Source organism: Lepisosteus oculatus, chromosome 10 (assembly GCF_040954835.1).
Source record: "Lepisosteus oculatus isolate fLepOcu1 chromosome 10, fLepOcu1.hap2, whole genome shotgun sequence".
NCBI classification, from domain to species: domain Eukaryota; kingdom Metazoa; phylum Chordata; class Actinopteri; order Semionotiformes; family Lepisosteidae; genus Lepisosteus; species Lepisosteus oculatus.
The window spans coordinates 3,150,716-3,178,545 of record NC_090705.1 but is presented as its reverse complement, the minus strand read 5'-3'; the positions used below and the strand labels follow the sequence as shown (position 1 = coordinate 3,178,545).

At 37.3% G+C, this 27,830-nt stretch overlaps 1 protein-coding gene across 1 annotated transcript in view; it reads right to left on the bottom strand.

Moving 5' to 3' along the window:
* Positions 1 to 27,830, bottom strand: part of thsd7ab (thrombospondin, type I, domain containing 7Ab) — a 193,317-nt gene that overhangs the window by 49,729 nt on the left and 115,758 nt on the right. The window contains exons 6-10 of the mRNA XM_069194747.1: positions 25,779 to 25,960; positions 17,668 to 17,736; positions 12,316 to 12,471; positions 11,271 to 11,474; positions 3,358 to 3,552 (exon numbers count right to left, since the gene is read on the bottom strand). Coding sequence (XP_069050848.1) covers positions 3,358 to 3,552; positions 11,271 to 11,474; positions 12,316 to 12,471; positions 17,668 to 17,736; positions 25,779 to 25,960 — 806 coding nt within the window. The remainder of the gene's footprint in view (positions 1 to 3,357; positions 3,553 to 11,270; positions 11,475 to 12,315; positions 12,472 to 17,667; positions 17,737 to 25,778; positions 25,961 to 27,830) is intronic.

Genomic DNA, 27,830 nt, shown 5'->3' with positions numbered 1-27,830 from the left:
AACACACAATACTATCTTCAGGGCTTGTGAATCCTGACGGTTGACACCCTCTTGGAGTCCCTGAGAAATACTTTTTTTACACCAATGCTTCCATTTTCCAGTTTCCGTGAGAGAGTTTTAAAAGCACATACAAGGGAAATACCTAACTTCATACATTTTAGATTAAATCAAAAGTAATTTAGACAACAGGAGCTTGTATGTAGCCTACACATACTGATATCCTCTTTATGTGTTTTTATTTAGTGAGTCAATAAAGCTAAATTCTAAGTCTGCAATTCCTCTGACTAAGCACTGATGTTTATAGGTTTCTGGTGACTGAAGACCACAGTGGGACCATAAATTTTGACCTTAAAACCGTGAAAAGAAAAACAAGCAAACTAATGAAGGAAAAAGAGCATGGGTCCTATTTAAAGTGTCATTAACTGCTAGTGCTGATTTGAAAAATGAAACTCTGGGTGTAAGGTCACACGTTATTGCCTTAGTAGTAATTGACTAAAATGTGTCAATAGCTTTTCAAGCAATGAAATCACATGAACCATACCACAAAGAAAGCCCCAGGGTTGTGGAATTCATACAATGTCTGGACGCGCACTTAGTCATAAATGATTAATAACAGCTTTTTACTAGTAATCTGCACTTGCTCAATATGAATAATGCCACCCAATAGCTCTGAGCTTTCCTGAAAAAAAATCAGTGAACATGTTATTTTAGATTGGTAAGTGCAAAATAAGGAAAAACCTAGGATAACTGCTAAGCAAAGCTATATGATTTATGATTGATTATTCCCACTATGGGTTGAGCTTCAAGAAACATAAGAATGGACTTCAAAGGTCCATGCTCTTTGTTAAATAAACACACTGCAACTGTAAACACAATAAGATATGTATGTAAATATAACACTGTGATCACATTTCATTGTGGTTTATTGGGTCATTTTCATGGCAGTAGAAAATGACACAATTAATTTCTTTACACAGTCCTACATACAGTATGCTAATGAGTTCTAGACATGCATGCAGTGTGAACACCACAATACTGAAGTTTATTCACAAATGTGTTCTGAAATAAATGCATAATACATAGAGCTCATCTGCTTTCATGGATTTATTAAATATGCAGCTGACATTATGACAGGCTTCAGTCTGGTGGGAATGCAGCACAAGGCACATTTTCATAACAAATGACAGATGTACTACCAGGCTATTCTGGAGAACTGAAATGTCATTTATATTAAAATTGTTCCTCTGGTAAAACTTCCTTCAGGATACGGACAATTGCTTGGTGGGCTCTACGTACAGTAACCCATGGGCCACTGCATTAACTGCACGGAACCCTATTACAAATTGTTCTGTTTTCTTCTGTCTGCCTGCAGCAACGCTAAGTTTACATTTCCACATTACCACTGCATGCTTTTTTAAAAAGGAATCAGCTTTTTTGTAAGGCACCCTGTGTCATTTTTTATTTCACAGAACACAGCTGCCACTGCTTTTGTTCATACTGTATATTTAAAATTCATTCCTACAGTCAGGTTAAGGCTACAAACTAACTTCAGTAAATATCGTTTATATTCTTATATGCTATATGCTCTTTCTAAAGAAAATATAATTTAGATACAGTTACTTGCAGTAATGATTCTACCTGTTGTAAAAATGTATAGCTACAGTTAATATAGCAAATACAGCACCCTAATTTTTAGTCACATCATTTGTCTTCAAACCAGAATCCTACAATTCAACTGAAGTCTTCTTCTTAGCACTTTGCTTTTGGACCAGATACTCACACATTATTGTTTTTGTATAATTATGTACAGTACATAAGAAACAAGGTAATTAAGAAACTTCATCTGGAAGAAAGAAAGAAAGGTCATCTGGCCCATCCTGTTCATGTGGTATTTCAGTTACAAAGTGAAACAGAGTTTGGAACTCAACCAAACCTGTTCCAGACCCACAATCTACAGTCCACAATCAACAACACACCACTCTTTGTATAAAGAGCTGAGTTACTGTATATTCTCCGAATATAATGGAATTCTCTTTTACTTTTCCAGTGTGATCCCATGTTTTGGTTTCACTGCTGAGTGTGAAAGAGTCCCCTGGGCTGATGCTATTTATAGTCCTCAGGATATTAAATATTTGAATTGAGTCTTCTCTTAATCTCCTCTGCTCTGAAGACTGAAAACCTTTAACACCCTTACTCTGATGGTATATGGTAATATACTGAGATCAGGATTCATTTCTGTTTTTTTTTTCTTTTAACTTTTTCTAAGACTATGACATCCTTTTTTTGTGGTATGATGACTGGAACTGAGAACAATCTTATTATTGCATTGCTTAATCGTATTGTTATGCAAAATCATGACTTTCCTGGATTTAAATTTCACATTTTGTTACAGCATTCTGTTAGGTTTTTTATTTCTTCCCTATGTTGTCTTATTGATGAAACAGAACTAGGTAAACACAGATCCCTTTCGTGTATAGCTTCCTGCAGCTTTGAGTCAGTCTTGTGTTGTGTAAATTGTATATTCCTACACTCCTACAGTGTGCATCAATTTACAATGATCAGTTTTAACATTCAGTTGTCATGTCTCATTGGCATACTCCATGAATGTGCCTGAGTCTCTTGGAAATTCCCTCTGTTTGCTATTTCTGTAGGCCACTCCCCTTATTTTGTTTAATATGCAAACTTAACTAGTTTGCTAACTATGTTACAATCTAAATGATTTATATAGATTAGTAAGAGTAACTATAATTAATGGTAATGATATTATTGTCTACAGTTCTCCTGGGTGAGAAGCACCTGATTGTCACAAGTGAATATTGCCTTTTGAAGCAATTGATGCCAGAACATGGTGTTCTCCATATTACTGGTTTCAGCTTTTACCACAGACTGGAACAATAGCTTAGCTCTCTGGTTAATATCACATTGCCATCAAGCAGAATGGTTCCTTACTCTCAACCAATAAATGTTTTCATTTAGAGAGCACAGGTTGAGTGCTACAGTCCAGACTTCATCAGTCTGACCCTAGCCACATCCTCATAGCAAACTGTGACTGTAACCCCCAAGGTGGGTGTTCTGGGTTGACCTCTGGAACCTGCCAGGTGCCTCTGAGCTTTCAGGGCTGTCAGGGAGTGTCAAGGATCCCCAGTTCATGTTAATCTCCCAGAGGGCCAGAAAACAGTGTAAAATGAACATTTAGGAGGAAAAGTGTTCCAACAACGTTCACACCCACCCACATGCGGATACAAGTGTTGTAGCAGTAAAGCAGAGCTGAAAGCACAGCATGAAAAATTAACAACATAGTAAACAGAAGAATGAAATAAGAGACATAAGACCTCTAAGGAATACTTTTTGTTTTACCTTCTCCTGCATTGTATGCCAAGATGGAACGTGCTCGTGTCTGTTTTCCTTCGGTAGTTTTTCCTGAACAGGTGTGGGAACAGGAGGACCACGCTGACCAGGGGCTGAGCACACAGTCCTTGGGGCACGGCACTTCACAGACGACAGGAGTGGGGTAGATGGCGTCACGGCACACTTGTCTCTCTACCTCCTCTCCTGGAGACGAAAAAGCCAAAGAGCCAACAGTCAGTGATTAGCAGTCTAGTCCCATATGTGCACAAGAACAGCTTAGTATTTGTTAATGAAAAAGTAACCCTAGTATGGAACAGAAATAAATTATTAAAAGCCAGCCAATAAATAATTATTATTTTTTGAAGGCAAAAATAAACATTAGAGGTTAACAATGAGATGGGATGTGAAAAACTCTGACAATTACCATCATTAGTGCTGCTTCTGTTGCTGCTACTACTGTTAGAATGATGTCTGAGCAGAGCAGCCACTAAAGCTTGTCTGCCAGGAGATAATGACAGCATTCATGCTCTGTTATTTCACTGGTTTTTGTTTTTCTGTGAAAATCTTCCAACCCATATCAAAAGCACCAAGGGTATCAGCCATAACAATACAGTGGGTTAGTGTCTTCAAGGCTCCAACTACCCATTGTGTAAAAAGGAGCCTTCAATTCTTGGTTTCAAGTGCATTTCCACACAGTTTCCACTGGAGTACTCTGGTTTGTGTTTCACTGTTGATTCCGATGAAACCTCTATGGTTGACTTTGTAAAAGCCACAATAAAAATTGTTACAAACCAAAATATATTTTTCAACACTACTGTACCTGTACATTCTGTTACACTGGCTAACATTTTGTTTTTATTTTTACAAGTATTTTTTATCCTTAATATATTTGATTTTAATATAAGATTCACCAGAGTCATGAGGAAAAATGAACTGAAGTGTATTTCCAGAAGGATGGAGAAGAATATGAAGAATTACAATGTTTTAATATCAATATATTAAAAAAATCAAAGATCAGCAAAAAATGTTTCAGCAAAACACCAAAAGTCTCAACGTTTTCAAGCTCACATTATTGCATTTTAAGATCAATAACAACTGCAACATGATTCCAATGTTTACCAGCTCTGGAAGAGAGCAATGGTCTTACGTTAGCTCCGTCACTGATGAAGTACTGTATGTCGAATATTTACATTTTGAATGTAACCATTATTCAAAATAGCTCTCCGCTGTCAGGATACAACTGTCACGATTGTAGTCCCTCCCCCTTAAGGATGCTCCGGCTCTTTCTATTCTGACCTGATTTTGTGCACCTGCCCCTTGTTCTAGCCTCCTTCCAGCCCCCCTTAAAAGCCAGCCGCTGATGTTAATCCGGGCTCTGCTCTGGTTTCCGCACCAGGCGAGTCCGGGACCTGGAAGCGCCCGGCCCCGTTTTTAAATCTTGTTTGTCTTGGATGGACCGCCTGGTCTTAGACTTTTGCTTTCTTTTGGATTCCCCCTTGGATTTTCTCCCAGATTGTTTGCCTCGGCCAGGCCTCCCCCGAACACCAGTGCACAGAGGACACGCCCCCTGTTTTCATCCCCGTATCCTGCATGACTTTTTCCCCCGTGTTTCTTCACTTTTCCCTGGATCATGTCGTCTGCATAGGGTCCGGAAAGAACTGTCCGTTACAACAACGTTGTCCGGAGCATTGTCTTCTCACACACATTTGTTAAAATCCTGTCAAAATATGCTGTTATACATGTGACAAGACCACATGTTATTCATGAAACAATTACTGCCGACATATACAGTATATACTGTACCTATAATCTACTGTATATACTATTCACAGTCTTACACATTGCTCTGAAATCTCATGACTTCATCCCCACGTTAAATCTAGCTGAGATACACTCTGCAATTGAAATCTGCCCCACCTACTAGACATTTAAATGTCTGAAGAACGTGTGAAAGCAACTCATTACGTATAGTAGCACAAGCAGACTTCGTGACATAGATTTCTACCTACCAACTGCTACATCTGTGAAAGGTGTGACTTCCCTGATACATTATGGACTCTGCATTTCTCATTATTTCCTCTGACATTTGACATGACAAACTTCTTTTCTCGCACTCTGCCAGATGCTCACTCCTGACATTTGGAAATGATGCAGGAACACAGTCCCTGTATAATCTGTTTCTTCTTGAAATGAATTGAAAAGGTAAATTTAATTAATTCCTATACAGTATGTGCAGTATGTATTTAATGATAGCAGAGGGGAGTGTCAGATATCACTGCTGCCTCACAGTTATTTTGTCCTGGATACAAAATATGGCCATCTTCTACGTGAAAATGTACATGTTATTCCAGTGTTTGCATCTGTTTTCTCCAGGTGCTCTGGCTTCCTCCCACAGACCAAAGATATGTTGGCCACATTAATATTTCCATTCAAAAAAGAAAAGACATTTAAATGTCTTCATGCAATGCTGATCTGATAAACTGTATGGCGAGATATAGCGCCGCATAGCTTATCAGAAGTCTTAAAATTAAACAATCTTTGTTAATGAATGAATAAATACCAGAATCCTACAAAATCCTATTTTACAAATCACAAAAAAATGCATGGCAAAATGTGATGCAAGACAAAATGTGAAATACATGACATCTAAATAAATTATATCCTTTTTCTAAAAAAAAGATTATTTCTAAAGCTGTTAAAGCAAACCTCTGGTGACAAAAAATTGAATAAAACATAAAAATAACTTTACATACTCCAGGACTTTGAATATCAGGAAATAATGAAGGCAGCAGTCTCTCATTCCTCAAGGTTTTTCAAGGTTTGTTTTTTTTCTTGACAATGGAGCTACAGTAACACAACATCCTATCGATTCTCTTCTCAGGCGTTCTTGCTAGCCTCTGTTAAGCAGTTTAATCAAATGCCATCGTGGTGCGAAGAAAAGTAACTGTGATGACAAGTGAAAAAACCTCAGGGAGAAAACAATCAATTTCTGTCATAAAACAAAGTGAGATCAATCAGCTCTGGACAAAAGTGGAAAGGCGAAGATGAAAACAAACAGCTAAAGTTACTTGTAGTTCATTAAAGACTAAAGGATAGAAAAGTATGCTCTGAAGAGCCTTAAACTTAGCTCATAAATTTTGCATTGAGATTTGTACAGGTGTTATGGGTATGTCATTTGTGGTTTTCATGGAAACATTCTTAGATATTATGAATGTATAATGAAAGAATATTTCCTTTAAATGTTTTATTACACAACAGATAACATTCGTGTGGCAAAGATAAAAGGGTAAATAATCCCAATTTATTCTTAAATCACATTGGTGGCAAATGGAAAAAGATAAATGTTGCAAGTTGAGCAATAAACTTGCACTATATATTTATTTAGGATTTGGACTTAGAGCAATACAAGAGATAAAAGGTGGCTCGAAAAGAGGCTAACCTGTACAAACCATCAATAAAAGTTGTACTGTTTTAAAATATTGTAACCCTTATTTAGCAATATATTTTTCATACTGTTCCTGAACATTCATCTTCAGCATTGCCTCCAGCCTATTCAGGCACTCCTGCACATTCGGCTCATTGTCCACATACTGTGCAGTACTGTATGAAGAAAGCATCATATACAGTAGGTGCTTATTTAGTTTTACAAACTGGTGAATGTCCTGTGACCCCAGACCTGAACAGCAGACAGGTTTATAGAAGTTAGATATCAGTGATATAAAAAAGCAAAATAAAATCACCTCTATGCAGTTACTTTTTCTATTGCTCTCTGGAAAGTAGATAACTCTTGTTGCAGGATTTACATTCACTTTTATGAAGAAATATTTTTATTTTCTCTTGAACCACCCAAAATTGTTTACTTCACTTTAAAAAAAAACATAATTACAAATCACATGCCCCCATACTGTATAGATCTGTGACATCATCAAATCCTGCTATTAGACAGAGGAAGAGAACCATAGTTACCATGTATTTACGATATTGATACAGTACCTTCATTAAAGGTGACTATTTTGTGAATGGACTGTTTCTGCCCAAGGCATGAACTGAATTCTGGCTTATGGCTCTGACCACAACTGCCACACGGGCCAGACATATGGCCTTGACAGTACTGAACCAGTCCACGGGCCATATATTAAACAGCCATCCAGTATTGGGATCAGTTTGACTACACTTCAGGGTGTCCACATCAGATTTTAGTTACAAATCCCTTTAAGGTAAAAACAGCATGTAGTGTGTGATCCTTTGAGCTCACAAAACTACCGTCTACAATAAGCAGACAGAATGTTTCTATAAGTTTCAGAACTCTTTCAATGAACTTTTTGGGACACTGCTGAACCAGCTGTCTTGCAAACACAGGTCGGACATCCCAGTATCAGAGTATCAAAAAATAAAGTAAAGGGCAGAAGGCTATATTTACACATTATCATGCCATTGCAGCGAAGAACATTGCCTAGTGACAGTCCAGAGCACTGTTTCCCAACTACAGTCCTGTGTCTGTTGTTTCAGTCCAGATGAGCTCTAAACCTTCAATGCTAATTGATGACTCACCAAAACTTCGAAGCCAGCATTGACTAAGTATGTAGAGTAAGGATAAAGAAGGCAAAAAAGGAACGATGTCATCATCTTAAGCCAAACATTGTGAAGGCAGGCAAACAAGGAGACTTATAGCCCAGACTAGCGGAAACGTATCATTAAGGCACTATAAATATCAACAGAAGAAGTTTCTGAATCAGGACCTGTATGAAAAGCTCAGTGCCCTAGTCTTTGTTAGTCTTTTTCCAGGTTTCTCGAAAACAAATCGACTTGTTGGTAGCAGGTACATGACCACCACTGACCTATCCTTTAAGTTCAGCATCTCATTCTTCTCTCAAGCAGAGAGGTATGATTTTCACCCATCGCTGGTGTCAGTATGGCTTTTGTCAGAACAGAGGATATTCAACAGCTAGTAATAAAACTACATTATGTGGTATAGAACTTATTATACGAATAATAAAAAAGTTTACACAGAACAGCTTCTTCACTTCAGGTTCCCAGAAGTACGATTGGAGATTGGAGATGAAAGGATTCAAGGGTTCACACCTTGTAAAAATAGCTTAAATATACCTTTCAACCTTACGACATGTTTTTCAATATATATTTTGTGCCTTAATAAGAAAGATCGCAGTATACCATCATCTTTGGTATTACGGATGATAATGAAATATCACATTTAACTGGCATGAATCTTGATTATTATGACAAATAGCTGAATGAGAGCCAGAGACAATTGCATCCCAACATAGCCCTAATAAGATACCAATCTTCTGTCTCCCATGCCTTAAAATCCAACAAATTAATAATAACAAAACTCAATAAATAGAAACGTGATCCCAAATTCTTAATTTAATAATCAATGTAAAGTAAGACAGCCTGCATTGAAAACAGATCCGACTGCTACTGATCATAGCAATGACAATGAAGTCTTAGAAGGATAAGATTGCAAAGTGGAAGGAAACGCATGACTACAAATTTGATTTGTCCTTACTGCTGTTTTACAAAATTTGATTTCAGAAAGCTTTCATTCATTCATCATTTTTTCAAACCCTCATTACAAAGCTCTGCATCCTCATTTTGGCTCACACACAAAGGTATATTACAATATTCTCAGTCTCTTCCATGTAATAATAACAACAATAATAATAATAATAATAATAATAATAATAATAATAATAATAAAAATAATAATAATAATTGTAAAAATTTAGATGGTGCTTTCTTCTAGAATGACTAACGATTTGGAACATTTACTATTATAGCAAATACTTAAAATTACAACCATCCAGGTACAGTACAAATTAATAAAAACACAAAAAGGTTAGCAATAACTGGAAAAGTACAATTTTGGCCACCACAATATTCAAAAAAGATATTGCTGCTTTGGATGGAAGAGAGAAATCAGATACATTTCTTGGTTCAAAGGAATGTCATATTCAGACTACAGTGTTACAAATACAGGTTAAAAGAGTAAAATCTTTTTTTGTTTATTCTTGACTTGACTTGAAGACTATTAAGGCACCTGACCCTAATAACAAGCATACTGTACCCGAAAGGTATTGGCAAGGACACTCGATTGGACATCTTCTGAATCAACAGTGGAACGTACCAAGGCTCAGAAACAGGGACTATGGGGAAATACGTTTACTGTATAGCAGAGGAGGAGGAACATTTTCACACAAGAGGTTATGGCAGTCTGGAACAAGTTACCTAGGCGTGAAGGCTAGAAGCTGAATCCCTAGTTTCTTTCACGGCATGGCTGGATGAGATCCTCAATACAGAATAAATGGGCTAGAATGGCAGAATGGCCTCTTATTATTTGTACCCTTGCTTAGGTTCTTGTCCAATCATGATTCTGCAGTAAGCTGGGAGAGTGGCTATAAACGTCAGGCTTCAGTACAATCATCCCTGATTTAAAAGAGGCCTTTCTTCCCGAGAGGAATAGAGGTTAAAAAGTTGAGGTCTACCTAATGCGTGACAGTAAAACTGCACCAAGGAAGAAGTAATATGAACAACTTTTCTATGTTATAGCTGGGGGGGGGGAGATCTGAACATACGAACAACAATATTTTATTTCCTAATCATCAAGGTGGGACAGAATGCGGGCGGCAGCATTTGAGCTACTCGTTCTGGACATTCGTGTGCAAGCTTCTTTGCAGTGGGTTATGATAGCTCAGGCAAAATGATCAAATGTTTTGTCTCAATGTCTTGCTGTCTTAATGTAGTCATGCCCAGTATGCGCGCGCAGAAAGCCTCCCATAAGATTTCTAATAGCGACATCTGTCTCAGGATTAATATGCTGTTTCCATCGAGAACCCTAACAAAATTATGCGGTGGATAAGGCTTGGGTCCGTGCTTAAATGAAGTCGCTACACAGGCAATCAAGTCCAATTCCCTCTGCCCGATTTAATTTCAAAATAACAGTTGGTGCAGATCCAAACCTGTGTCTAAGTGACCTGTGGTTAATCCTTCAGGCAATGTATACAGGTCCCAAGATGCCTCCAAACACAGCAAGCACAATTATAGTGGAAATGTAGTAAATAGGAGAAGGCTCCTGTACCAGACAGCATGCAGCAGTATGTTGGCAGTTCTTGCACTAAACACAGACCCAGGTGGTAATTTCCATAAAAGACGTTTCCTCTAGAGAGTGTTTTTTTTTCTATTTAACTGATTTAATGCACAATAACAGCAACAAAATACATTGCTAATAATATTACCAACTGGGTTTTCTGGAGGTTTTTCTGTTTATCTGTTACTTATTTAATCACCATCAATTGCTTTCTGCATTTCCCTTCCTTTTTAACTGAATTTCACATACTGCGTACAGTATCTCTGTGTCGAGTACTTCATTGTCAGCACGGGTCAAGACTAAAGCTGTAGGTGAAGGGTGTAAAAGAACTTGGAAAAAACAAACACATCTTTATCAATGCCACAGGAAAGTATACATCTAAAGAAAAAGGCAAAAATAAAGACAAATGTGTAAGGATAAATTCTTCTATTGCTCAGTGTCTCTTGAAAGTGAATGCAGAGAATAACATTCCTTCTAGAGTGAAGCAAAGGAATGAAAAGAACTTCTACAAACTGATATTATTTAAGGCTATTATATGAATCCCACTTAAACGTGAACCTGATACTGTACAAACTTGGTTTAATGTCATTAATCCCTAAAGTGACATTTATTCCAAACTAGACCCGTGGCTTACTCTAATATATAATTCCAGGAAATAGGGGTGAGGTAAATCGCAATTTGATTTGCTCTAATGATTTTATCATCTTAGAGAAACACTTCTCAGATCAGATCAAGCCTTCCAGAAATAACTTGGATACGTCTGTCTGAACCTATTAGGTTTTTTTACACTCGGGGAGATCTTTCGCAAGGTCCTTACCATCACTGTTGACGCATTTCACTTCTGGAATCTGTGTACCGGGCCCACACTGGTTTTCATTGTCAGGTATGCACTCTCCCAGTCTGACCAGCTGCCAGTCAAAGCAAGCAGGGTCTTCACAGGGTATGGCTTCAGTGAGGTGAGGGCAGTTCCCCGTTCCTCCTGTTGGTTCGTTAATAATTCGTCTTTTCCTTAGTTTGAAGCCTGACAAAATAGACATTGTAACATAATTATTGCAAAATAATTGCAGAATTAAAACTGCAAATATTTACCACAGGTCATCTTCTCACTCAGAGTGCAGTATTGGTGATGGATGCATGAATGCTTTTCATACACGTTTGTTTTCATATTTGAAGATACAAGACAAGTGTAAGATAAATTATATGATATTAAAAAGAGCATAGTGCTTTAAATGCCATGTGTAACATGAATACCACTTGTAATGATTTCTTCTTTTGCAACTGTGCACTTTAATTCTTCTTATTCATAAAAGGAGCTGTGCACATCACTGTCAAGTATCAATTCCTGGTTTAAAGGATTAATGTTTCTTTTTCCATTTCTCAAGATAGTTAAACAGAATAATAAAAGCCCATTCATTATTACCATTTTAAGAGACACATTTGTGTCAAGTCTCAATGAAGAAGCATTTTGCCCAGTGGAAAATGTACTAAATGAAACTGGTGAAACCTTGTTTCAGTAAGGTTTGGATTACAAAGCTTTGTTCCCAATAATTTCATCACATGCATTAAAGAGTCAATATGCATTTATCTGGAGACTAGCATTCTACTGGTAATTAATGAGCAAGTCAGAAAACATGCTCTCTTTCTGAGGTACTCTCCCCAAAATTTCACGACACAAAATAAAGCAATAATGGGCTTTTGTGTGTTTCAGAGTAGCACCTGCAACAATGCCACTCTGACAACTCCATCTGAATTCTTTCCTTAATATGCATTCAAAACTCTTGTCAGAAGTGGGATGCATTTTCAGTGATCACTAACCGCAAGTTCTCTAAGAAAACAAAACAAAAGAAATAAGATGCTCATACCCTTCTTTCCTCCTTGATCGTCACAGTTTTCAAAGGTACACGGTCCCCAGGCTGTCCAAGATGACACTTCACACTCAATAGGGCAGGGAATGTGACACAGTTGGGTTGTGTTTGGCACAGGGCCTCCACACAACTTACTGTCCACAGGCCGGGATGCTGCAGCACAAAACATCTGTTTTGAATATGGTGCTGTATGGATAGTAGTTTACACATTTATAAGAATTTATCATACCCTGCGTTGATTATTTTTCCCATTAAATCAAATCTCTGAAAGCAAAAGCTAAAACAACACTTCTGGAAGGTCAGAGGCAACCAAAGAGAACCCAAGCAAACTGGAGCTCATAACCTCAAACACCTAAATACAAGGAAAGATTGTATTTACCAAAAACGGGTCATTCAGCTCTTCTTGCTTGTTTGCTTGCTAATTGCTTAACGTTGTAAGAATTCAATCTACTGTACACCTTTCTTAAAGGATCTGGAGGAGTCAGCCACATGACCTGGGATTTGGGGCATGATTTTCTTAATTCTCTGTTTTCAGGGTTTTCCCCTGTTGTTTCAAGTGTCTCCCCCAGTTGTTGTATTGTTTGAAAGAATTCCTAGGCCTGACTTTCTCAACACATTTTAGAATTTTTTATAAACCTGAATGAAATCCCTTGGTCTGTCCGTATAGACATTCCCTTCAGGCCAGAAATACGTGCTGGTGCTCTCCTTTGTACTGCTTCTAGAGTAGCAATACAGGAACTTTCTTCACCAACTCTGAACAGAATATTCCAAGAGAGGTCTAATTAATGCATTGCATAGTTTTAACATAACTTACCTTGATGTTAATTCTACACTCTCATCAAGATATCCCAGTGTTTACTGGCCTTTCTATTTTTTCTCCACACTTTCTATGGTAGCTAAAGAAAGAGATGAGTCTACAAACCCTACCCTTTTTCTCCTGTATCCATCCTTCCATTCATCCATCTGCTAACCGATAACTGATATGTTGTGGGGGAGTCAGAGCCTATCCTAGTCCATCGCAGTGTACACTTATCTGCCCAGTCCTGGATGTTGGTGACATCAACTTGTGTTGCTTGTGCTGTTGTTGAAATATTGGCTTTTTTGCATTATCTGTAAACTTAACAAACTTCATTATAGACCTGGAAGTCTAGATTATTTCTAGACCTGGAAACACGATGAACTTAACTTAAACGTTATCCCTGGGGTACACCTCTAGTCTATGGTAACTTGTTGGTTATCCCTGGGGTACACCTCTAGTCTATGGTAACCTTTGCATTCTGTTTTTTTACTAATACCTTGTCCAGTCCTGAAGGTTAAGGTTTGAGGCCTTTTATATATTTCAGCAGAAGCTTTCTGAAAGTTCAAATATATCATGTCATTATAGTTTCTTTATTAAATCGAATAGGACTTGATTAGTGCACCTGTGGCAATAACTGAAAATAAAAATTACATTTCGAATAGTAAATTACATTGTTAACCACCATAGTTTCATTTTTTTATAATCTTGGTGATAAAAGTTTTATCAAAATTTATTTCCTTCCTTACCATCTGAAACCCCGTTTTGATCAATCGCAATTCTGATTTGTGTTTTTTGTTTAGAAACCACGAAAATAAAATCACTGAATTTTATTTTTTTTTCAAACGATTTATTCATATGATTTACTATAACGATATATGTTAATAATCGCTATACTGTTTATGGATAAGAAACAAATAAATTATCAGATTAATGGCAAACACAATTGTCATCTGTATCATTTTTACATTTTAATATATACTGCGTGTGAAACATAATCACAAACAATGGACCACAAGTAAGGCTATAAAAACGAATTAATCCTCCAAAGAGATAGCACTGAAAAGTCTTAAATCTTAAAACTCTGATTAGAGCACATTACTTTAGTGGTTGACCTTTCCAACACAATAAATGCCTTAGTCAACCACCAGATGGTAATGGCCTCTGCATAGGGTTCTATTGCTTAATTAGGGCCCTAGAGTCACAACAGACACAACAACCCCCTTTTCTTACAATTAATATTGCCACTGAGCACTATTAATGACCTGACTTTTTCACAAAGGAAAGATCCTCCATTAACAAAGAAGACTTTTTTGTTCTTTTAGACTCGGTATGGGTTTAGTGTCTGAGTTAGTGATCAATATGTTATGCTAAACAAGCTGCAGTGATCAGGCTTTTTATACTGCCTGCATTTTTCCATACAGATAATTGCCTGCAAAACACAAACAAGAATTTCTATTGAGCTAAAAAAAATGCCAGTTCATGATTGTTTTTGCATCATCCGTGAGAAAACATTCACATTTGATTCAAGCAAAATGAAGAACATTTATCGTATTGTTGTATCACAGCATGGACAGATCCAAGTAAAGCCAAGAAGATATAAAAAAGCTGGATATTGCTACACTAAAGCTGTACCTATTATTAATTTTTAACTACGTACCTCTCTGACATGGAAAGGCAAATAAACTAAACTATAAAGCAGGGCGTAACAGAACATTTGTGCTGTATGTCTCACTCAATTGGATTGCATCTTACACTTATTAGTGGATGGATCTGCTTTCCTTTTGAGTTTGTAATTCCTAAATGGTTACTCCATTTAGCAACAGCTGCAATCCCTGCTGTTCAGAAGGTTTGAGAAGGCCAAAATTATACAAAGTCTTTAAGCCTGAATCAAAAGCTGGGTAAGGTGTTTCCTTGGCAGGCAAAATGTGAACATTGCTTTTGATATGTAAAGCACACTCTTTACTCTTCTTTTTAGCAACACGTTGGCATTCAAACTGAGAGTTTGCAAAGCTGCTGATAATCCTAATGTGATTTTAAAGGGATTGCCAATGTGCCATATCCTGTAAATAAGTTTCAAGTCAAACTTTATAATGCCTCCTTTCATTTAAGTCCTGCAGTGAAGAATTTGTATGTACTGTATAAAACCAGAGAATAACAGGAACAAGAAAAAATAACATAAAAAGAGAACAAGATAAAACACAGAACAATTGTAAATACCAATTAGCATCAAGAATATGACAATGTCTTTTCTCTCTCTTTTGGATCAATAACATTATTTGAGAAGTACAGTAAATGAAAAAGGATTGGACATGCAAATGTAAGCTTGATTTCTTACATTTCAGGAATAACAATCCAACTAATGTATTGTGATACACATTACTAGATTGTTTTAATGGACAAAGCAAGATTATTATTGTGTCTTACTGTTATAGACTTTCAATCCAGAAAACAAAGAAACATACAGTATAGCATTGGCATCCTGTATTTGAAGCAGCAAATGATATGTGGAGCACATAGATACTGTATGCCTATAAATCTAAAGATGTCTAGATTTAATTAGCTTGGTTACATAAATCATGGGAACATTGTTATTAGGACATTTCATTCGGGTGAGCAAGAGTTCAATACAGTTAGAAGTGTCTTTCACAAATATGTTAGGAGCTCAGAACAAATGATTTCCTACACTTCATCAAGTGAATAATTATAGACACTAGATGCAAACACTTTTTTGTTGCTGAAAATTAATATTGATATTATTTTCATCATGGTTGTTCTTTATGTTGCCATTTTAGAAATCATTAAAGGCAGTGCAACAGTGAGTTTTCAAAACTAAATTTTTAAAAGTTTGCATTTTAGTTGTAAATGCTAGTTGCAAATGCTGTTTAAAGGTTCAGCTATATCTTTTGTTTGCTGTGTTTTGTTTCTGAAAATCAATACTGAATACTCTAATGTTAGATGCTAGGTGCAGCGTAAAAGAATAAACAAACACAAACAAGACCTGCTGCTACTCCAAGATATCCTCCACATGCATCCTTAAGAGGCAAGCATGCAGGTGAAATGTACTTTTCATCTGCAGAAACACCAAATCCTTGTGTTTTTATCTTACATTCTCAAAATTTCAAACCCCTCTGTTGCCTTTAACTTTACACAGTATAAAATATGTCAAGAGAAGGCAAACTTATTACACATGCATGAACTGTACTGATCTAATCATAAAAGATAAAATGAAAGACAAGACTGAGTTCTGGTGAGACTTCAATGGACTGAATCGCTAATGTCTGCATTGCATTTCTCTGCTTCTCTAGTTGTCTGTATCTCCAGCTATGCTTGAATAAGTATTGGGTAATCTAATCGGCAGTAGAAATTAGAAATGTGCTGGCGTTTGCCTGAGAATACCTCTGGTAATAAAAGATTTACAGGCAATCTCACAGTTCTTTGTAATTACAGTATATAGAAAGAAAATCTCAGAAACACTATTGTGTGAAATAATCATTCTTTCCTTCCTTTTATAACTATCCAAAATAAATAATTAAAATTTATTTACAAGTTGCTTGAGCTTTAGACTGGAAGAGAGAGCCTAATCACCTGCATGTGAACTTATGGGCACAAAGAACGCTACTGTACTTACACCTACAATCTCTCAGTATTAATTTCATTCATGCATTCATCTTATTTTCCACAGTTTGTCAAATCATACTGTAAGAGGCCAAATTAATTCCTGAATCTGCCTGCATGGCATTGTTTTCCTGCTCTACAGTATGTAGCATAATGCCTTAAATTGTTTTGTAAGTTCAAGTAAAGAGAACAGAAACGTTCTGTGTGTTCGCAATGTGTGATGCTCCTAAACTTTCAACATCCTGCTTACTGTAATTCCTGAAACACATCTATTTCCGACAGAATCTAACCAGAGGGAAGCTTTGTGGAAGTGTATTTAAAGCCAAGATCTGGAAGCTTTAAACCAGGTAGTGGGAGTCTGGGACAAGCTGCTCAGTCATGATGTTGAAGCCACTGCCCTGGTGTCTTTCAAGATGAGATCATTAATAAGCTACTAACTAATGGGCTAGATGGGTCAAACAGACTCCTCTGAATTGTAAACATTCTTATGTTGTTTCTATTTATTAACAAATAAAGCATTAGTTTTAACTAAAGGCACCTTTGCTTACTTTTTGTGAGAAATCTGAAATAAATGCCACAATAAAAAAAAAGTCTCAAGTCTCAAAGGTCTTGTGTGGTCAAGGTAGTTATTCATATTCTTTTATTTTTAGGTCTTACAAAGTAAGCCACTTCCATTTAAAAGCCTCTTCAGGGACACCTTCAGAGGACGTGGGGGCTACACTTGTTAAAATATCCCAGTGTATATTTCCAGTCCTGCAGACCAGCAACAGAACGTCAAAAATCCAGTTTAAAAGGTCATTTAAAATTTCAGCATCTTTGTTGATTTTTTTGTTTTCAATCTATGTGACTAGTGCAAGTGCTATATATTCAGCAGGCTTGCACGGCTGAAATCTGAATGAATACCAATGGGCAGGTGGCATGACTTAATTACCTACCTGTTATTTCAAAAGTGATCGACAGTAGTGGTGCAACACTAGGCTTCTGCTTGGTCTGAGACTGACTTTCTGAAATAACAGGCAAATAGCACTATTAGAGAAAAAGAAATAACATGGCGGGGGTAAACAGTTATAAAAATACAAATAAATCAAAATATATACGGCCTGCTTTTTTGACAAACAATCAACGTTCAAGTCAGAGTTTCCCATTAAAAGCCAATTCAAAAGAAACCGAAGTGCCTCCTTGAGTTTTCCATCACACGCATTTTCTTTTGGAAAAACTGAAACACTGAGGGCTGCATCTCACAGCAGCTTCCTTTATGAGAGAGAATGTCTTGCAGGGAGCATCTGCTATTTCCTCATTGGAAGCAAGGATTCTATCACCCACTGCAACATGGAAATTCTCCCTTGAGCTGTTTTAGCTAAAACCCACTCTGGTATGTGCCTTCAAAAAACTGCTCTCATGTTTATGCATTGGAGTGCTAGTTACTGTATATTTTAATAAGCTCTCTCAGGCCTGATGAGATTACCTCCTGATGGATTCTGAATATTCCTGTCACACACTGATAAGGATGGATTCCTACACAGCCCCCAATCATTCATGCAGTCGTGGGATTTCGGAACAGCTGGATTCCAGATAACTGCATTACAGAACACTCAATGGCATTTTAATGACGTTCTTCAATTTTGTATTTTCTTTTTTTTTAATGAAAAATCTTCATTTGTCTATAATTACTGAAGTAATTTGTTGTTGAGTATTTCTGTTTTATTTTCTTTTTTATAATAGGCTGTTTAAGTGCCTACAGCTGGGCAACAGCTACAGTATAAACATTTTCTCTTTTGCAACTAAAATGGCGGCGATGGCCATTCTGAATGCAAAGATTTCTTAAAATATTTTTACAAGGTATGCAATATTTTAGATACGATACAATCTCAAAATGAAGAAAAGGTGACATCTCCAAGGATATCTAATATATGACACTCCTTCATCACAGCTCAATCTACTGTATGTTGTTATCTAACCTTTAAAATAAAAAAAAAAGTTTTTTTTTATTACTCTTCACAAAAAAGTTTGCATTGGGCATTGTCTATTGTAATTCTATTCATGATGGACAGTGAAATAGCACAGTCTACATTTATAAATTTAAAGGTCTGCAATAATATACTTATAAACAGCTTATGAGTTTATTTCTGGCAATAAGCACATAAAAAACGTACTACAGTGACAGGATGATGTTCTCAAAATAATGAGAACTGATTTAAATATACTGCATGAGTCACTGTCATTTAATTTTCTACATATAGGAGAATCACAGGTCCCTCACAAATTAATATTTATGTTTTGATTCGTAGAACTGGCATTCAGATAAGCATCAGAACTCTGTAAATTTTAAAATCTCAATTAGGTAGCCCTGATTTTCTGTATTCTTGGCAGTGATTTTATGCAGACATCAAAGGTCACTAGGATAGTTTTGGTTAAAAAAACATTAAAAATCACTTTGCAGGCCTTGTATTAAGTGTAAATGCTGCTAGGACCCCTTTTGTACAATGTTAAAATAATTTTATAAAACCAGTTCTACTTTCATGTTATTTAATAATATGGAATATTTAGTTATTCAAATAGAGGTACAGTATACTTATGAAAGTGTCAGAAAACGAGAGCTATGCAGAGAGAAAATAATTTAAAGTGTATCTCCATCAGAAACCACAATGAAAATGCCTTTGAGAAGCTGAACACTAAGAAGATAATTACACGAAGACAGATTTAAAGAACATAGACTGATAGGTTGCAATTTATTGTAGAGCTCAATCATCAGTTTTTTTATTGAACGTACTTGAAACCTCTAGTGCTGTCGTCTTAAAAAGGACCGTTAGAGACCCCCCGTCCTGTTAGATTTGGCTGAAAATGCACTGTGATGAGATCTGGGAATTCATGTCTTCACAAATTCTGACAAACAGCTTTATGTAATAACATGTGTAGTCAAGATGCTCTGAAGCCGTATATTAATAACAATTTCTGCCTCCCATAGCGTCTTGAATTCCCCTCCAAACAATCATGATAGAACTTATCCTTTTATGCACAGAGCACTGAGCCAGTTACTGCAGTGACGTCAAGACCCCCAGAAATCTAAACAGTGCAAAGCTCTGCCTTGGCTGACGACCTGGTATTTCAACGATCCTAGACCTATCCACTGTCTAGGGCAGTGGTTCCAAATCCTGGTCCTGGTGACCCACACTCCTGCTGGCTTTCATTCCAGCCCACCTTCATTAGATTATTGAGGCCTTGCTTGATCTAAGAAGTTGCTTCATTTTAATACTTGCATTTTTGTTTCTGGTCACAAGTCTGGGATTTTACAAAATACCTCTGAACCTCTGGAGTAGGGAGTGGCGCCGTGCATGCTTGGAGTCCGCAGGCAACTGGGATCCAAACCCAGCAAGGGCAGGGAGAACGGCACTTGTCACCCCTACAGTCTTCTCCAGTGAGAAACATTAGCCCTTGCTCCCACCCTTGCTCAGAAGATAGACAGTCTCATTTGTTAAGTCACACTGCCGGGTCCTGGCATCGACCATGTAAATGTACATGCTAAGTGCTAAAGAGATCATAACATTAAACCTTTGGCTTTTTAGCAATGGTTTCAGTTCCAAAGATCCATTAAAAGGCAAACATAACTGACAGCTTGTCTCAGTTACTCCCATTAAACTATTAGCTATTAGAATGGGGTGAGCATTGTCTTCTCAATGATAAGCTTATAGAAACATAGCCTTTCTGAACTAATTGAGACAAGATAGCCCTTCACCTTCAGATGCTACTTCATCTGCGTTCTCCAAGTGTTTACAGTACATGTCTATGCAAACGTACAGTGTGTCCACATTGTGTAAAATGACCATATTTCTGTTTTACTGCTCATGTCCTGTAGCTGTCATGGCAGTTGTACTGGTTCTGATCCTGGGGCAGAGACAAAAGCATTTCAGGTACCATCACTCAAAAGACAGAAATAAAATCTAATAATCTCCTATCCATAATGATCCCATTAATTTACATAAAAAGTCTCAAATATTTAACATGATACTGTGCCAACGACAATCACCAATACATAAAATGATGGTAGCCATACAAATAAAAGTGCCCGAATCAGGAAGTAGAAAACAACAACAAAAGAGATTATTAGAAACCTTTCCTAACCAAGGATTCAACTTTCTGCTGAATTCTGTTCGTCCTCAGATCCCCCTGCATCAAAACAAAACAGCAGAAATGTCTCCAAAATAGCTGTATGATTGAGAAGCTGCCCTCTTTGTTCAGATGGCGAGCTTGTCGTAAGTGCCTACAATGAGCAACGAACCGCACAGATCGATCAAAAAAGCAACGCGGAAGAGTGTGAGAGTGAGAGTGAAAAAAACCCTTGAACCTTTCAGGCGCAGGAGCGATCAGAAAACAACATGGCAGGAACTGAGCAGCTGTGAGGGGTAAAATCAGAAGCATTCTGGTGAAGAGAACAAGGTGCTCAGCCATGAGCAATGAAAGTAAAACCTCCATTTTCCTTTTGTTTTATTCTGAGGTAGCTAATACATTTTCATAGACATTGAGCTTATCCTTTTTCTTTGTTTGTTATATTTTAGCGAACTACATATAGTAAGGGATCCCAACAGATTCTTCCTTCAGGGAGCATGACAAGAAGGACCCATGTACAGAAACCTGTAAATTATGTTGCATTAGTGAGGTATTTTATATGGCTTATGTAGTGCCAACCAGACGTCTTTACAAAACCCACCCTTAACTTAACCTTCACTTCCCTTTTCTGCATTCACACACTTAGTTTTTCTATAACCTTGGATTTACTGGGAGTAATGAATGGCAGACACTGTTTGGCTAGACGTTGGGAATAAAACTGCTGTCCCCACCAATCTGACACAATAAGTATCAAGCTCCATTTACCTCCACTACAGTCTGAGATTTTATCTCACCGTGAATAGATTTCTGAGCCCCAACGCATCCAGTCCAGAAAATCTCTCTGTAAATGCTCTCTGTCTGATCTTGCACGCTTATACAAGGAGTGAAACCCGCTCCCTGCCGGAGCTGCTGATTGCTCTGCCTGCCTTCCCTCTGCACATGGTAACTCTGCTGCTCCCTGGAGAGATAAAGTGTGGCTCCCAATGCTCTGATCTAATCTCATCACACCGGATTCCTCTGCCTCATCACAATTCATAATTCAGACCCCCCAAGAAATGCAGTCACATAAACCCTAATGTTTATCAATTACACTTGATAAACCACTTTTTTTTTTAAATAAGCTACCAGAATGTAAAGACAGCACTACATTCATACAACTTACATTCAGACCACATTTCTGACCCTCACAGGGGCAGCAAAATCGCAACTGGTGCCAATCTAATGTACAGTATGAGTGGACGCATATCTGGCCCTTGCCTGTATGTTTATATCATATTACCAGTAAGAATGTGTAAGCAACCGCCAAAGTGAAAACTGGAAACAAAGACACAATTACACTTTGAAGTTCAGCAGTGCTTTGAGTTGCCTTGGTTTGACAGATTTCACAGAATCTGTCCTGTGAAATTAAATGTATTTCTATTGTAATGGAATTTCTATTGCCCTTGTACAGTACATTCTGGATAGTTATGTTGTTCAAAGCCACCTTCGCAGATACATTATCAAGAGGACAAGTGTGTGTAAATTGTCTCACTTAATGGCAATACCTGTGGCTATTTTTTGTTAACATTCACTTGTTGTTGTGACATGCAAATATGCAAATATAATATTTGATTTTAAAACTTCTTTTACTTAGTTGCTAGTTACTGTAGTTGCTGGCCAGATTTTATAGTAAACCTCAATTAATTAATTTACAATTACTGTATCGGTATATAATATGTATTGTATTTATTGTAACTATTCATCAATATGAAATTCTGCTGCAAAAATACAGTATCTGATGCCTGGTAGTAATGTTTTGTAGTGCCTGTAGTAAAAACATATTTATTCGATCACAAGTTATTTATTCAGCAAAATGCAACGTAATGAAAATTTTAAAAACTGGCACCAATATGATTTCATTTAAAGTGATTGTTGTTGTTGATCCCCAGACTGAATAAAAAAAAAGAATTTAACAAATCTTAAATAGGTTTGTGTTCATTTTAAGTGTTACCTGTGTCAGCATCAAACATTTTACAGGAGAAATTGAGAAAGCAAAAATGTTTCAAAGGGAGAGCGATGAGTAAACCACATTTAATCCATCTTAATTACATTTCCTACAGTTGCTGCCACCTCTTCCTGTCTTGCTATTTTGCTCTCGTGTATTTCCAGGTTTCCATCACTGCTACATTCCTAAAAGGATGTTTGACAAAGGTTCGGCCGACATTTCAGATGCAAATATGAATGAACTAGGTTGCCTTTAAAATCAAACGTGAAGGAGTAGATTGAAAACAAATGCTGAGCTAAATTTAAGGCAGCCAAGTAAAAGTTAAAGTTAAAGTTTCAGACTTGCTAAACATCTATGTGTCTGCTATTATAGGGTATTGATACTTACATTTTTGTGTTTGTGATTCTCATTATATAGCATTGATATAAAAATCCTTTGTGTTTCTATGGCCATATGTTTCAACTCAATTTGATTGTTTTGCTGGTAGTTTTTATAAGTAAACAATTACATTTTGTATAGGTCAATAGCCAAGATTACTCATTGTACAGCCTCTTTTTTGTTTGAGAAGCAGGGTTTTCTATATGGAAGAAATAAAAACACATACAGTAGCAAGTAGCAGCTCCTTCCTTATAGTTCATTTCAGACTAGATCATTACAAGTTGATAGCCTGCCACCCCCCAGATAAACCATTCTATGCCTAAGAAAAGATGGCCAAAATGGTTAAACAGATCATTCAAGATAAGCATTGTGAAAAAGAAAGCATGTTATAGAAAATTGAAAAGGGACCACAATACACAGAAACATAAAGAGTGCATTGAGCTGTACATCAGGCTATCAGAAATGTTAAGAGATCAATTTCACATCAGATAATGTATCTCTAGTCATTCATAAATGTTGATGCTAACTTCTAGAATTAATTAACAAAAAAAATACAAAAAATACAAAAAAGTTGTTTTTTAAAAACAGCATTGACCATTTTTTATAATTGTTTTGGTTGTGTCCCTCTGTGTCTAATTGGCCGTTCATTACCTGTCCTTTGTTTCTCCTGTCTGTCTCAGATGATGTTCTGTTACATCTTAGCAGATTCCCCCACATTAATATCATGCCTAAGAACAAAGGTTACTTTCATGATGAAAATCAGAAAGGAGAAACACAATATTTCACCAGCAGAACCTTCTTCAGGTGCCCCACCCAGTTTTCCGGTGTACCTCCTTCAGGTATCACACCCGTGTTTCTCTGGTACCTGCTTCAGGTGTCACACCCATGTTTCTGCAGAGTTTCTTCAGGTGTCGCACCTGTGTTTCTCTGTTACCTCCTTCAGGTGTCACACCCATGTTTCTCTGGTACCTCCTTGAGTTATAACACCTGTGTTTCTCTGGTACCTCCTTTAGATGTCACACCAGCGTTTCTCTGGTACCTCCTTCAGGTGTCACACCCGTGTTTCTGCTGAGTCTTCTTCAGGTGTCACACCTGTGTTTCTCTGGTACCGCCTTCAGGTGTCACACCAGTGTTTCTCTGGTACCTCATTCAGGTGACACACCCGTGTTTCTCTGGAACCCGCTTCAGGTGTCACACCTGTGTTTCTGCTGAGTGCTCTTCAGGTGTCACACCTGTGTTTCTCTGGTACCTCCTTCACGTGTCACACCCCTGTTTCTGTGGTACCTCCTTCAGGTGTCACACCCGTGTTTCTACTAAGTCTTCTTCAGGTGTCACACCTGTGTTTCTCTGGTACCTCCTTCACGTGTCACACCCGTGTTTCTATGGTACCTGCTTCAGGTGTCACACCCATGTTTCTCTAATACCTCCTCTGGTACCTCAAAATGGTGCATTTCTTCTTTCTACTTTTACAACACATGCTCCTCACTATACCATACTTATACTGTTCACCAGCTGCCTGTTTGCTTTAGTCAGCATTTATAGTTTATAGTTTAAATCAAGCTTTCCTAAATCTCCATTTTTACATCAAGCCCTGGGCTCTACAACACCTTCCTCTTCTATTACTCTGATAAATATTTACAGGGGGAATATTTAGGAGATCAGTTATCTTTTTTAGTCTTATCAGGCTACTAGATCTATTAGAATCATTCCAATGTTTAACTCTTGTTTAACTGTTTAATTTTTCATTACGTATTTATGAATACTTCAGTAGCCTGTGTAACAGATTTCTTAATATCGACAGACAACACCACATTGTGAGCCTTGTTGTTTTATCTCACTTTTGGAATACCTTGCAGAAGTTGTTTTCATACAAATCACTAGACTGCTTTCAAATATTTGAACAGCTTTAACAGGTGTAATGTAAACACTTTTTACAGTTGCACTCAAATGATTTATTTGTATATTTTAAATAATGGACAGCCTAGAAGCTCTGTGGTTAGCATTTCTGCCTTGCTGTGTAGGTCACTGGGTTCAATTCTATACCAGGGGTGCTATCCGCATGGAGTTTTTATGTTCTACCTGTGCTTGCATGGGTTTCCCCTGGGTGCTCTGGTTTCCTTCCACAGTGGTGAGTGTGTGCACGTTTGTCTTTGTGTGCTCTGTGCTGGACTGGCGTCCCATCGAGAGTGTATCCTGCCTTGCACCCACTGCTTGCCAGGATAGGCTCTGGCTCCCCTGCAAACATGCACTGGATAAAGCAGTTACAAAATGGATGGATATTTTGAATTATTAATATTCATTGATGTTTAAAGTATATTATCAGAACTTCCGAATGATTGATCCTCTGTGAATATTTAATTCATAAATTAGGAAGGGGTGCCTTTCATTCCTGTCCCAATGTAAAATAATGTAAGCAAGTTATCAAATACTGTTGGGTGCCTCCGCTGTACATGTGCATGTCTGCAATTTGCAACATTTCAAACCATGTTTGTTAGCTTCTTGTTTGATACTTGTATTGCATCCCACTGCCCCCTAAGAATTCCCAGCCCGGCTTTGAATTGTGAGTATGGATTTATTTACCTTCTTTTTCTTTCAGTGTGTTCAGGTAGGAGAGGAGGTCTTCATTGGTCTGGACACAGTACACCTCCCTGTTCTGAACTCCCCCTCCACAGAGGCTGGTCTGATTCCCCCTTCTGCGATCCTGCTGGCTGAGCAGGGTGTCCACACGGCACTCACTCCACTCCGTTGTTCTCCACCCGTACCTGCACAAGGGAAAGGCCATAACCCTTCAGCAGTCTGTTTGGTTAGCTTTGGGACACATCCTCCTCCCCACAGACTCCCCCAGGAACCTGAATTATTTGAATGGCTCCTGCAGTTCACAGAGACCAACTGCGCGTGAAGGTTAAGGTTAGAAATGTGTTTAAGGTAAGGAACACTGTTACGTTAGGGCTAAAGGTAAGTTTAATTTTACAGTCATAAGCACATATACTGTAGTAAGAAACCTGTGGACAAGTGACTACTTCAGTGGAGATTGTTTTAGTAGAGAGAAAATACAAGCTTTGCTGCTATGAAAATAATACTAATTGAACACTCCCCTAATTCAACTGAAAACTGTGTGATTTAAAATAGCAGTGTGACTGAGCAAAGTATCTTTCTCATGTTCATTTAGACATAAAGCCATGTAGTGAACCAGATCCCTGCCTAATGCTTTAAGATTCTTAAAATCCGCTCATGTTCAGAGAAGGAAAACGGGGGTGGCACCAGTCTGGCACAACAGAGGGAAGATCTCTTTCACTTCCTGGCTAACACTGTACAATGTGCAAATTATTTTCGAATATTTGCCTATTTACATGTGAATACCAGTTTCTTATATTTTCAGTATATTTATTGAAATTCCAGGCAGGAGTTCTAAAGTGAAGACTTGCATTCATGCCTTATTATACTCTTCCCAGTTTCAGTAAGCCTGAAAAGATCAGATAAGATTTGGAATATCAGTGCATCAGATTTGTTCTGAGAACAACCTCTGATCTTTTAAAATTTGAAAGCTTTATTTCCCTCAAACCTTTTTTTTCTATGAAGAAATATAAATGACATTTTCGTCTTCTACAGTAGCTCGGCAAGACCACTAATACTTTTGTTTGAATGAATTTAGATGTATTCATTTCCAATGCATTTAAATATGTACAATTTCCCTGGAGCTTTCTAGAATTTTACTGACTTGTGACCCATTCAGGCGACCCAAAATGCAACAAAGAGGTGAAAACATAGTTTGATTTTTAAATGGATGTCCCATGGTGCTTTCTTAATTGAAAAGGCTATTTGAAAATACTAGAATTATACTGTTTCTTCAGGCATAATATTAAAGCTTGCGCCGCTTCTTAAGTATATGTTTAGGTACAGTATTTTATGTCCTAATATACTGTACTTTTCCCATTTGTTATCAGAATTTGTTAACTAAAGGATCTACCAGATTAAAAATTTATAATATTGTAAATAAAATTAGAAAACAAAGTATTACTATATGCAACGGTTCATTACTGTAGATTAATAATCTCATTGCAGTACAGAATTTACACAAGTTAAAAACATGCAACTGTGCAAAATTCCCAGTTGGAAGCAAATGTTGAAAAACTTACCTCCAGCAGATTTCTATTTCAATTAGTATTAAATAGCAGATTCCTAATTAACTGCATTTATAAACCGAATTGAATTTGTTATTAAAACCCAGTTTGTTTGACAGAAGGAAAACCAAAGAAAACCGAAAAGCTGTGGAAGTGGTTGCATGTTGCCTGCCTTTGATCCCGTGCTTGTTGAAGGGAAAGAGCTCTGCATTATTGATGAAGGACTTTGCAGGCGTTGTGAAGCTGGTGGCTTTACTGGAAGGTCCTAGCGTGGTGGCTTGAAATGTCATTCGGCAAACACATGATAGTTTCATGTACAAAACTGCTTAAATGATCCTGAAACAGGATACAACTGACTTAGTAAAATAATAGTTAAACAACAAGAACTAAAACTAAAAATTATACATACAGTATATTGCGAGAGAGAGTTGCTATATTGCAACTGTAAACATGCCTTTTTGCACAGTTACTAATTATATATTATGTATTATACATTATACATGGGATACAT